This window comes from Penicillium coprophilum (assembly GCF_028826855.1).
Source record: "Penicillium coprophilum strain IBT 35676 chromosome Unknown utg000001l_segment0_segment0, whole genome shotgun sequence".
Lineage (NCBI taxonomy): Eukaryota > Fungi > Ascomycota > Eurotiomycetes > Eurotiales > Aspergillaceae > Penicillium > Penicillium coprophilum.
In genome coordinates, this window is record NW_026622720.1 from 664,452 (window position 1) to 676,913 (window position 12,462).

Here is a 12,462-nt window from a genome sequence, read left to right on the forward strand (position 1 = left end):
CCGTGGATAACTCCTCTCGCGAGTCATCGACTTACATATCACCATATAAACAAGGATCACAGAGGACGCGTTTGACCACCAAAAGTAGATCCTCTCAGGATCAATGTTCTCGAGGGGGTCACCATATCCCCATACCGTATAGATCCGACCCAGCCAGAGAGGTCAAAACAATATACCGTGCTTACCATATTTGCTCTTGTACAAGGTGTCAATCTCCATTAGTACTGTGGCTGAAACCGCCTTGTTGTAATTTCGCGCCCATGTCTCAATCTGCTGGGCTTGGATTGCATGCTCGCCGTTTGCCTTCACGCATTGATGAAGATAAGCCACGGCGTCTGCGGTATCATACGGACGTTTATTTGGTTTCGTCAGCCGATCTGTCTTGCCGCACAGTGCGTATTCCCAGAGGACGGCATAAACCGTGAGCCCGGACTTGCTGAAGAGGACTGCATTCTGGAGATGCGATGCTCCCATGAGGTCCTGCTCCATGGCGCGGCCCAAAAACAACGACATGGAGTTGTTGAACCAGTTTGCGCCGAGTTGGGATTTGGAATGCTGTTGAGCATATTTGGATGCGTCTTTCAGAAGACGACTCTGCTCGTTTGAACCAAAAAAGTCGACATCACCAGTACTGTGTCGAGAACGAAGGTAGACGGTGTTGACTGCGCCTCCGGCCACATAAATGGTCAAATTGGCACCCTGTCCATGGAGATAATCCGCCATGTATTGGAAAGCAAGAAGGAGCTGATCACGATTGATCTCAAAGGATCGGGGAATGACCGGTCGGCCAGTTCCATCCCTATGGGGAGTCGGAATCATCTGGAGCCCACCTGATGGGCCTGATATATTCATCGGTAGCCCTTTATCTCCGCCAGGGCGACGCTGGCGATCTCGAGACTCCTGAGAAGTGTTATTTCCCATTTTGGCTAAGTAATTCTGTAAAACGTCGCTTGACAATGAAGGTGTCTGGCTATTACAGAAACAACCACCATTGTTGGTACTTCCAAGGTTATTTATATCTACCAGATGAAATTCTTTTATGATTTATACTCAGCCTCTAGAGACTACTCTGACACTTGATACCTAGAAGAAGCAAGCTGCATATTTCAAAACACATCTAGTCTTAGTACTCCGTACGCGCCTGCTTGTTAACTACACGCCATGGCCCTAAAAATAGAAATTATATATATGCTATCGATAATAATAGAAATTCATGGCGCTTAGGCGTTAGGCGTATTATGTAATCGGGATTGAGCGGGTGGGACCCACTCTAGAAGTCACGGGCACTCCCATCGGGCCGTTTCCACTGCTGGACCTACGAAAGTTGGATTTACATACAACGCACATAGTTCATCTAATTTGACAGCATGTGGCTGATACCCAACCCCTTAAGATACCTCTGGCACAGGTATTTATCAGATGAATACCCTGTCTTTCCCCCACCAAAGCCCGAGGAACTCCTCGCTCGCCCCAACGCCTACCGTGAACGCCTCTTCCAACGCGCCTATCGGACCCCTAAAGACAAGCTCGAAGACAACCCACTATTTTCCCTATATCGACTTTACGAGCACTTGGTTCTAAACGATAATATCGGTTTGCGAAACGAAATCGAATATTTCTGGTACACAAAGTGGCCGATTGCCTCGATTCCTGATCCACACGACTCCTCCGAATCTCGCTACGCGGTTCTATCTGCTATCCCAGGGTTATTGGTCGAGTCATTCAACCAGCGTATCGAATTAGGTCTACCACGGAAAGCCGACCCCATCATGTCGCGGGAAGAAATAGAGCAGTACCAAAAGGAGGAGAGAATATTCGAGTCGGTCCCAGAGTGGACGGAGCAGGTGGCGCGGCTGGAAGATACCCTAGTCATCCCACATGATAACGATGAGGTTCTTGAATCGTTTGAGGACGAAAGGGCTAGCGGCCAGCTAGCAGCGAAGAACATCCTGCATTGGCAACCGCATATTCATTTTATCTGAAGGCTGGTCCCATTAACCTTGGTTTTTCGATAAATTATGACCTCATGGATTTTTCTCACATGCAAATTTGCGCTCAGTGAAAATCGATACTGATTGCGCGTTTATCTTCGCTTCTCAGCTCACCTGGTGCAAAGGCAGCGTTGATGACGAGAGTTTCTTCTGGGCGCTCGACGTTTCTCCCCAGGGTGATCCTACTCCATAGAGTCTTTTTGAGCGCTCCAACTATATCGTAGCCTTCCCATCCCATTTGTACACCGTTCATCACACCCTCAATTCCATCGTGCTGGATGACAGTCACGCCATATGCCCCATGGATATGCCCGCAAACAAGCATCTTGGGCCTTACTCTTTGTATCTCGCGTAATAGATACCCATCTCCTTTGACCTTGATCTTTCCATCCGGTCCCTTTTCGTTATCGCAGTCACCATATAGAGCTGGTGGCCCATGCACGACCACAATATCTGTATCATCAGGGATCTGCCCGCTCCACACGTCGCGAATCGGAGGATACTGAAAGGCCCAAAGGCCAAACTCCGGCGTCATCGGGGACCCATATATTTTCAAGCGGCGCACTTGCTGCTCCCCGGCAGTAAGGATTGGCAGTTCCAGCGTCATTTCTTCGCCTTGAAGATAATGGATCCCGGTCCAATCCAATTGCTTCCGCTTTGTAGCACTGATTCCCTGGCGTGCAAGAAACTTCATCTCACTTGCTTCATCAAGAATAAGGTCATGGTTGCCAGCGATGACAATCTTATGGGTATGTGGCTGAGAGGACAGCCAGTGGAGCTGCGCTTGTACCTCGTCAAATGTACCATGGGCCGTTAAGTCGCCCGCATGTATTAGGATGTCCCCGGATGGTAGAGGAGGGGTTGCATTGTGCGTGTCTGAGATGCATATTATGCGAACTGGAGGGAAAGCTGAGTTATTTTGGAGAGGAATCGGGGTTGTCGACGGTTTCTGTGGTGCGGACTGGGTGAGTCCCCCCAATAGGACACTCCAGAGCGGTTGCACTACACGCTCCAGCCATGTTGGGCGTGATATGTTGTATGGGAAAGGGAGTAGATGGTTGTTCATTTGAAGGACCAACCTGCCCGTTGTGTTGGAGGACAGTAATGATTCAAATTATTGGAATTCACAGTACGTTACAAGGAAATCCATTCAACAAATCAGCTTTGGTAGTTCAGTGGTAGAATACTACTCTTCCATATCACTCCTCGGAGTGTTGATAAGTAGTGGCCGGGGTTCGATTCCCCGTCAATGCATAACATTTTGTTTTTTATTAGGTCGTCATTATATCAAATGATCCCGGCTTTTTTTTTTGGGACTTCAAATGTAATTAACTGGATTCTCATAGATCTTGTTGAGCAAAGACTATCATTTCAAGAACGAATTCCAAGCAAGATATCAACCTTGGGAAGTTGCTATGGAATTACCCTATCTAGTAAGGTCTCTTCATACTCACTGGTATGATCATGGCAGCGTGATTCAATAATGTAAATTCTGAGAGAAATAATAAAGCAAACCTTCATAGCTACTACAAGACTGTGGGACATGAACAATCTCGATCTTCCGCCTCAATTCAACAGAGAAATTAATTTGATGAATGCTCATCTTCGGTGCAATAAATATATACAATATATATCTTTACTTGACCCCGTCACTATGGATGGGCTGGATCTATTGCAGACCACTGAGTGATACAACCATCAAACTGAGAAGTATTAGCAGTTCGGCACTCTTTGACTGAGATATCCTTCAGTTCATTCTGCAGAGTGTATCATAGTTATCCTATGCATACCGATATTTACTTAGAAAATACAGTCTATACACATGTGACAGGTACTTTTGTCGAGATCAATACGTATTGTTGTCAGTGACTCGTATTTACAATTCACTGACCCCAAACACACCCTATTCCACTCCAAATACGGAGTACCCCGTACGAAGGAAGCCTCTTTCGAGTTTCCTTTGGAGAATCACCCAAGCCTACAACATATGCGGTGTACTCCGTACCACATGCAATGCACTTGGCAAAATTTTGACATCTGACAGTGAAAAGGAGAATCTTCCCTGCATAGAATCATGCCGCCTTACCCAGGAAGGCAGGAGTCTACTATAGGCATCACTCACACCCCTGCGGCTTTTGAGCACTAGGTGATATTAAAAAGGCCACTGCCGTCAAGCGTAAAGAAGATCCTGGTTCTCCGAGACTAGTTGGCGGTAGGATACCGCGATGGCTTGCTTGGCTTGCTACACCGTTTGACACCTGTCAATTCTGGCTAGCGGGGTGGAGTTGAGATCATAAAATACAAATTATTTGTATGTTGTACCACCTCAGGTAGGGTTGTCTTTGTTGGACACAATAGGACTCCTATTAAGGGGGACGCATTGCTATACCGTGCAGGACTCCCTACGGAGTATATTTCACCCTCGAAAACCAGTTCATTATGTATGGAGTCGAAAAACTCAAATTGATTCTCGCTCTTCCTGCGTACTTTTGTCAGAAAAGAAATGAAACTGAAATTACCCACGCCACCCAAAGGGGAAGGTAAAGTGACTTGTCAACGGAGACGAGGGCTTTAGTATGTATGAAATATATACAAACTGGCTGTATTGTATGTATTAATATAAGAATTCACGGTCTCCGCTTTGATATTAAGCATCTTCCTCCATATGTTTCATGTTACTACCATCAAGTACAGCACGGAGGAGATGAAGTATGCTAGAGATATTCCAATATAGTTTGCTCAAGGTGAGATGACTATCCCCTAATGCCGAGGGATGGGTACCGTCAATATCTATGGCATGGAAGGAAATAGAATACTCCATACAGATGGACTGTATAATATTCAAGGATGTATGGACTTTTGTATGCATATGTGGGATGCAAGAACCCTGCACTGCATCCTGCCAGGTGGAAGCCACTCCCCCGTAATCCGTATATCGTACGGAGTACGGAGTATATATAATATTATTCCACCTGCCACATCCATGATCGACCAACGGTATATGTGTCTAAACCATGCCTGGTAATATAATGTCCACACATACGGGTACCTCCTCCGTACTGCGTACATCTCTATGTAGTATACTTCTGTACTAAAAAACGCCTCTCATCTAGCTTCCGGTGCCACATACTATGCCATGGTCGAACTTCCTTTCACGAATGACGAAAGAAAAAGGTGTATATGGTTTATTTGGACGCACAACGTAGGTCTGTTGATGGAGGAACAGGTCTTGTAAAGTAGGTACAACATACTCCGTACTCTGTAGCATATGCCATGCATGTGTACATGCATACTACGCACATCGTTCCTGAATGCGAATTAAGAAGATTGCCGCCTCGACAGTCGGTGTGGATGCCAGCACAATGAGCAAAGAAGACGTTCTGAGCCGTTGATTCACTCACACATGAGATACTCCGTGATCCCCAAGTACAATTGTACAAAGTACGGAGTATTCTGGACAAGGATTTGAAGTTTTCGATGGTCCTTCTACCCACACTTGTAATCAATGTCTCCACGGTAAGGCTATGTGTATCTTACTAGACTGTGCACTGAACTAGGAAGGCTGGGTATCAATCAAGGGCCCCCGGACCCCACAACGGAGCAGCCCCGTTGATACCTGTGGCGAGTTTGTTTGGCGAATCATCGCACTGAGATACATGCATCCCGTTGTCTTGCCGTGCCGCAACACGGAACGGCAACGGCCATGCATTGGGACATTGCCAAGCTACACATGTCCGGGATTATTACAGGAAAGTCAAGGTCAATGAGAAGAATCAAAACTCATTTGTATATTTCAAATCATTCGCAGGACTTGACTCAATTGGTCATGGGAGGTCGGGGCCGTGAGGACTTCGACGTAGTACAATTCTTTGTCCTTTAGGAGACTCCATATGCATGTAAGACTGACAATGAAGCCAAAAAAGTCCACGGAAAAGTCAAATTCTTGCCACATATATTTACTGAGAATCGATAAGAACAAAAATTAGAAACATAGATAGCAATGTAAACGCCGGGCCCAACGCCGTGCTCTCCTGAGAGTGATTCATGAGCCTATGCAAGAGACAGACAGGAGGTAGGTATCCCAAATGATGACGCAATATTGAAAAAAATGTGATCAAAGACAGTAGGAAGGAGTAAACTACTGCAAATAAGGGAATGGATGGTGTATATGCGCCCCCGTAGCTGCGAATCAAATTGCAATGAAAGATCAGAAAGACCAAAGAAAAGGCCAATCAAAGAGAAAGAAATGATGCTCTCAACAATCCAAAAGTATCAAATGGCTGTAATGGGTTTGCTGCAAGGGTTTTAACACACGCTAAATCGCTAAGATGAGGTCAAATGTTGGCTATGCCAGTGTTTATGCTCGAATGCGAGAGGATCGGAACGCAGATAGGTCAATCGACTCAGCCGATATAGACGAGTTATCATCGACCTCGATGGCACCTGCCATGGTCATTGAGGGTTTGTTCGCAGCAATAGCAGCGACCCGGGCGAGTCGTGCCGCAGAAGGAGTAGGGGCCGGTTTGGGTGGACCTTCTTCCGCGGTTCCCTCTTGCTGTTTTTGCTCGTGTTCTTCTTGCTGTTTCTTTTCTGCCATGATGCGGTCGACCTCGTTGATAGCCGCTTCAAGTAGCATCTTGAACTTCTCTTCCACACCGTCTAATTCCGTTCCACAGTCGCCAGATCGAAGGACTTGATAAGCTGCCGTCTCGCAAAGCGAATGGGCCAGCTCGAGTTGTTTGTCGGCAAAATCAAAAGGGGAGTCTTTCCGTGCGCTGGTCCCGGAGACTCCAACAAGTCCAGCTGTAGTCCGGGTGCTGCGAACACAAGAAAGTGGCCCTGCCTGTCCCAATGCACTTGACAGATTCATATCAATGCCTTTGCTTAACAAGCCCGCGCGCAGCCCTGTACGCGGCATCATGGCCATCTGGCCTCGTCTAATGTTGTTCCTGGCAATCCCAATATCCCGTACAATTGCTTCGAGCGTCTGCTGTGTATGCCCATCATACTCGATGATGACATTGTGCCGCGTGCTTACCCAGGCATATTCTTCGTTGGACTCGACTGAGGGGGCCTCATCCGTAGTGCGCTTGCGACCTGAACGTTGACCTTGCTCGGGCGCATCGTGTGTCTCCGCGGGCTCCGGGCTGGGACTCTTTCTTTGTGCGATCGGAACGAGATCGTCGACGTGAATGGAGCAAACGGAGCTGTTCTTCCGTCGGCGAGGCTTGAAGTTTGCGTGGTGTCTGTAAGCTTCCGAGTATTCATTGTGTTTCTTATGGGTGTGCGTGGCAAGCTCTGAAACGCGAGTGATCCAGGCAGGAATATTGTCTTTCATGTGGGTAAAGGCCCCCAGAGCATCCATTGAGGCCATGACCATAATGAATATTCGATAGTTGAAATCCCCCGATCCAGACTTGCACAGGTCGCAATCAAAGAAACCAAGTATTACGTGTAATTCCGGGTGATCGTTTCGTCATAAATCGTGAGTTCGAGAAGGGTAGAGGAATATAGAAAGGAAGAGAGGGCTTCTTAAGGTCAAGTGTGGAATAGGATCTGCGCAAAGCAAGTGACGGTGAAGCATAGGGAGAGGGGGGGAAACGGAAAGAGAAATTGAAGATGAGTATGGTATTGGTATTGGTATGGTAAATACCGTGTTTGGTGGGTCGTATCAAGTCATATGGGGCTAGACAGATCTGGGCAGTTTCGGTACAGAAATCTGTATTGTGGTTATTCCGAGAGCTTCAATATTGGAATGTTCTATGTTTGTATCACTCAAGCAAAATAGACAATTGTCAGTTTGTGCAAACTATTAGAGCTCCGTGCACTACTTTAGATCTATGTTAGACTGTGACAATGAATGCTCTAAACACAAAGAAATTGATATGATAAAATATGATATAAAGAGACCGATTCCATCAGAACGTTAAGTGTCCAACCGAGATAGGGAGAGACAAAAAGAGTGAGAACCCTGTAGATATCAACGGGTACCTTTCCTAAGAGAGGTTTGACACGTAACGGCCGGGGACCAACCGGGGATTCGGGGACCAGATATGAAAGTCGACCAACACAATGGGGACCCCCTTGGGACTACTCCGTACCTGGATTGTAGGCATATTGGGGCCACATTGGGGCCACATTGGGAGCCGGACGATCCCAAACTCCCGCAGGGAGCCGCCCGATCGATAGCTGCGATTGGGTGATCGGTATAAATCGACTGGTGTCAACTTCTGGATTTCCCTGCTCACTCGACTCGATAACTACTATATACACACTTTGAACGTTTTGTAGGTATACTAAGCTTACACGTGCTATGATTCTTGAAGGCTAGGGTCCAAGATTGGGACACACCATACAGCCTCTCGGACAACATACATGTCCTTACTGAGCTTTGATGTTTACATACGATTCGAATATGCAAATCCATTGATGTGTCAAGGGGCATCGAGAAAAAGATCGATTCATCTATGGGTGTCGGCCAGGCTCACGTGTCTTGCCACGTGGATTATCCAAACCTGGGTTGAGCACGTCTGGAACTGATTTTCTCAGATCAAACCTAGTAACATCTCCCAGAACAACATAACTGATCGGAAATATCCTCCCCATAGCATAAGAACCAAACCGGGACCAAGGCGCTGAAAAGGTGCGATGACGAACGTTCACAATACTTAACGACCAGTGGCGGCCCAAGTCTGAATCCAGCCGTCGACAGTACGCTGGATATTCTGGGCAGAGGCCATAGTAGCGCGGTGAGCGTCATCAAAGGCCTGCAAGTTCCTCTGAAGTTCCTCAAGGTTGCCCTCAAGCTCACGGGCCCAGACGCGGTGCACGGACATGGTGGAAGCGGCCTGGAGAGAATCGGCGGGGAAGTCAGGGATCCCGTTCTGCGACTTGGCGAACTTGGGACGGCGACGCTTGATGGATTTCTTGACCACCGGCTGCTCCTCAGGTCCAGAGGGCACAGAAGAAAGCTCGTCGTTGGATTCCGCGGGAGCGGGGTCAGGGCTCGTCTCCTATGTCCATGTATCAGCATGGGGACAAAGATAAATAGAAGTCAGAGGTCAATGTCACGTACCTTGGGCTTGGCCTCGGCAGCCTCAGCGGCCTTGCGGCGTCCACGAGTGGCAGCACCGAGGGCAACGGCAGGAGTAGGAGCAGGAGTGGGCGCAGGGGTGAGAGCAGGCGTTGGAACGGCGGGATCGGAGAGGGGAGACATGCTGGCTGGAACGACTTCAGCCTCGGCGACCTTCACGGGTTGGTTCCGGTGGATGCACCGCTTCTTCTTGGCCTTACAGTCAGCACAGGCAGGGTTATCGTTAGGCATCTCGATGTCAGACACTGTGTGAACGTGCCAATTGTCAGTATTAAGATGGAATAAGGTAGGTGAAAAGATGAGTTTCGAAGGGGAGTCACTTTTGCTAATGAGATGGGATTGAATGAGAAGTGAAAGGTATTTGTCGTGGGGTTGCAAAGTAAGCGCAGCAGCGAGGTGCGACGAGTTGGCAAAAGGGAAGATTCTTTTAGGCATGCGACAACCATGAAGCAAACCGACAAACCGACAAACCGACAAACCAACAAATCAAGCAAAGATGGGAAGCCCAGTCACCCGATGTATCTTCAAATATAATGACCCCACGGAAAATACCAACGCTTTACTTACTGCCTTTAAAGAATGTTCCATTGAAGCCTATAGATACAAATCCCTATAACCCGAGACAGGAAGATCCCGCATAGGTAGATCATGTCATAATAATTAAAAACAAGGCAGCGGTGACACATTCCTTTTGAATACAATGTGATCAAATGTTCTGAGAACAAAAATCATGGAGTATTGATGGAATCACGGCCACACCTCGATTTCATCCCATTGAGCACCGTCGTCTCCATCGACGAATGTCCAGTTCCATCGTTTGGCATTCTCTTGATCAGTAAGATCTAAGCGCTCAACCTGCTCGGGGCGAATGACAACAACTCGGAAATTTGCCCTTGCAACAGGGTCATAGAGGTCCAGCACTTTTTGGCCCAGTTTCAGATCCGATTGGCTTGGAGTTGAGGATTTAGGTTGTCCAGGGGGAGGATTTCGGAAAAAACCTAGACTCTCAGTCAGTATGAGCTTGTTCTGATGGGTAACATGGCCTTTCAATCCGGCATAAAAGTAATGTGGAAATAAAACACTTGCACCCGATCACCTGTCCCGAGACAACGTACCTCTTGCGACAGGGGAGTGGTTTGCAAAGTACTTAGTGACAGCATTTTGCCATGTCCACTTCGCAACATCGCTGTCAGCACCCCCCTTCACCCTCAATGCCTTTCTTATCTCAGTTCGGGATGTCTTCTCTTCCTGTGAATCTTCTCCACTGGGGTCGCCAATTACATATGCCGTTCCCTTGATGCGCCACTGAGTCATGAGATCTTTCAGCCAGAACACAGCTTCAACCGCATGACCAGAGGACTCCAGTTGAGAGAGCTTTTCCATTCGAGGGTCCGTGGTAAACGACAGCATGTCACTTTCGAATATAGGTGGATTACCACCACCTTCCACCTGCTGATCCATAGCTTCCTGGCCCTTAGAATTGAGCTCAAGTTCTGGGAAGAACCCACGACAGCCGCAAGTCCGCAGGCGAGGTACCGGACGCTGTTGAGCATCGTAGCCAACTGTTGCAACCGTGAAATCATATCCAGCTGTTTGTTTGAGTTGAGAGTCAAGGAGATCGCGCCATGGGGCACGCTGTGGGTTCTTTGAGGTTGTGCTCATGGTGCCAGCCTTTGTTGAGAGAGCCAAAGAATTGCAGGGAGATCTTCCAATGTCTAATTTAAGTGCACTTAGGCGCCGGAGAGCCACCTGCAGAGAGCTTTGATGACTGACAGCAGCGGAAGCTGGCACCATATGTTAGTAGGAAGCTCACGGCCTCTCTCTCGGGCAAACGCTGATCGAATTGGTGCGGGTATGGCTGATTTATATTCTACTCAGCCTGGAAATTGATAGTTTTATGGAATGGATGTCGATTGGGTTGTATGAAGGAAGTAGAATTAGAGATCTTCAAGAGATAAGCGTAAAAAGAAGAGTGAGATGGACCACGGTTGACGTGGATGACATCACGTTTTGATGGTCCGTGCGTGATTATTATGGAGACTCTCACCAATCAAAGAACCCAGGCTTCAATGAAATGCACTTTGAACAGAAGTTGCAATGCATCGATTTCGAAGAGCATGCACCTGGAAGCAATTGGTAAATCAAAACCAATTTGTGGTGACATTAGCTGTCAACCGGGGGGTCATTTTACCCAATATCCACTCAATAAACAAACCGGACAGGCAGTATTCGACAGCACAAAATATCCCTTGCGAGATCCCAGCTAGCCAACTAGAATCCAAAACACATCCACTAGGATGGGAGCACATTCAGGCTCAAGTTGAACCATATTTTGGTGACAATTGGAGCTTTGCCAGCGAAAAGGAGAAAAAGGGGTTCCTTGATCTTGGTTTATCCCGTGCCTTCAGTCACTTCTTCCCATTGACGCTAGATGATCGCATTGATGTGACATGCAAAATGCTTTACTTGTCTTTACTCGTTGATGGTGAGTCCTTGGATCGGTAATTGGGTTTGGACATCTATTGACTTCCATGATAGACCAACTCGAAAAAATGAGCTTTACACAAATGCTGTCATATCGGGACCAGGTCATGAAAGTTGCCCTTGGAACAGCGAGTCTCGACAGAAGTATCTGCCTGGAGTGGATGCTTCACGATACCATCATGGCCATGCGAAGTATAGACGAGCTTCTAGCAAATGATGTTGCCCAAGGATTTTGTCAACTTCTGCAGGCCCAGACATCCCAGGAAAGAACCACAATAAAAACTCTCGGATCATACCTCAAGCTCAGGGAGACAGATGTGGGTAGACCGTATGTATTGTCGTATCTGTCTATTTTCACACATTTTTGAGGACTGATGGCCATTTAGACTGTACTCAGCTCTTATTAGATTCGGTGCCAAGCTCTGTCTCACTACGCCTGAACTTAAAAAGACCGCGGCTTTGGAGAGCACCGCATTTCGGTATTTCAGCGTCGTGAACGATATATATAGCTGGGAACGGGAATGGAAAGTATACCAGGCGAACCCAACCGATGGTGCCCAGCCATTCTCTGCCATTTACATTTTTGCCAATGAGACAGGACTATCATACACAGCTTGCAAGCGGTTGATGTATAGCTACTGTCGCGAGTTGGAGCTCGCTCACAAGCAATCTATGGCAGAAATTCGCTCGGAAAATTTGAGGCCTGAACTGGAATTGTACATCAAAGGTCTAGAATATTTCATGTCCGGCATTGAGCTATGGAGTCAATGGACTCCACGATATCGACAATGAGGCCCTTTTTTTTTCTGGTCAGACCTATTTTGCCCCAATTTCATTAGTAACCTGACCTTTAGCCCTCACGATGAACATTTTGCTTGAATAAGAGACTGACCA

At 47.3% G+C, this 12,462-nt stretch overlaps 7 protein-coding genes across 7 annotated transcripts; 2 read left to right on the plus strand and 5 right to left on the minus strand.

The window, feature by feature from the left end:
• Positions 1-162: 162 nt before the first annotated feature.
• Positions 163-921, minus strand: N7500_000235 (uncharacterized protein; the record flags this gene model as incomplete). Its single annotated transcript, XM_056671381.1, has 1 exon — positions 163-921. The coding sequence occupies one exon, from the start codon at positions 919-921 to the stop codon at positions 163-165; it is 759 nt and encodes a 252-aa protein (XP_056536954.1).
• A 446-nt stretch (positions 922-1,367) lies between these two features.
• On the plus strand, positions 1,368-1,982 carry N7500_000236 (uncharacterized protein; the record flags this gene model as incomplete). Its single annotated transcript, XM_056671382.1, has 1 exon — positions 1,368-1,982. One exon carries the CDS (start codon positions 1,368-1,370, stop codon positions 1,980-1,982), a length of 615 nt encoding a protein of 204 aa, XP_056536955.1.
• Positions 1,983-2,055: 73 nt separating this feature from the next.
• Positions 2,056-3,057, minus strand: N7500_000237 (metallophosphatase domain-containing protein; the record flags this gene model as incomplete). The annotated part of the gene is made up of 1 exon (XM_056671383.1): positions 2,056-3,057. One exon carries the CDS (start codon positions 3,055-3,057, stop codon positions 2,056-2,058), a length of 1,002 nt encoding a protein of 333 aa, XP_056536956.1.
• A 3,291-nt stretch (positions 3,058-6,348) lies between these two features.
• Positions 6,349-7,371, minus strand: N7500_000238 (uncharacterized protein; the record flags this gene model as incomplete). The annotated part of the gene is made up of 1 exon (XM_056671384.1): positions 6,349-7,371. One exon carries the CDS (start codon positions 7,369-7,371, stop codon positions 6,349-6,351), a length of 1,023 nt encoding a protein of 340 aa, XP_056536957.1.
• Positions 7,372-8,659: 1,288 nt separating this feature from the next.
• N7500_000239 (uncharacterized protein) lies at positions 8,660-9,315 on the minus strand (the record flags this gene model as incomplete). Its single annotated transcript, XM_056671385.1, has 2 exons — positions 8,660-9,004; positions 9,067-9,315. 2 exons carry the CDS (start codon positions 9,313-9,315, stop codon positions 8,660-8,662), a joined length of 594 nt encoding a protein of 197 aa, XP_056536958.1.
• Positions 9,316-9,831: 516 nt separating this feature from the next.
• N7500_000240 (uncharacterized protein) lies at positions 9,832-10,746 on the minus strand (the record flags this gene model as incomplete). The annotated part of the gene is made up of 2 exons (XM_056671386.1): positions 9,832-10,082; positions 10,200-10,746. 2 exons carry the CDS (start codon positions 10,744-10,746, stop codon positions 9,832-9,834), a joined length of 798 nt encoding a protein of 265 aa, XP_056536959.1.
• A 435-nt stretch (positions 10,747-11,181) lies between these two features.
• On the plus strand, positions 11,182-12,360 carry N7500_000241 (uncharacterized protein; the record flags this gene model as incomplete). The annotated part of the gene is made up of 3 exons (XM_056671387.1): positions 11,182-11,569; positions 11,623-11,896; positions 11,955-12,360. The coding sequence occupies 3 exons, from the start codon at positions 11,182-11,184 to the stop codon at positions 12,358-12,360; spliced, it is 1,068 nt and encodes a 355-aa protein (XP_056536960.1).
• Positions 12,361-12,462: the final 102 nt, after the last annotated feature.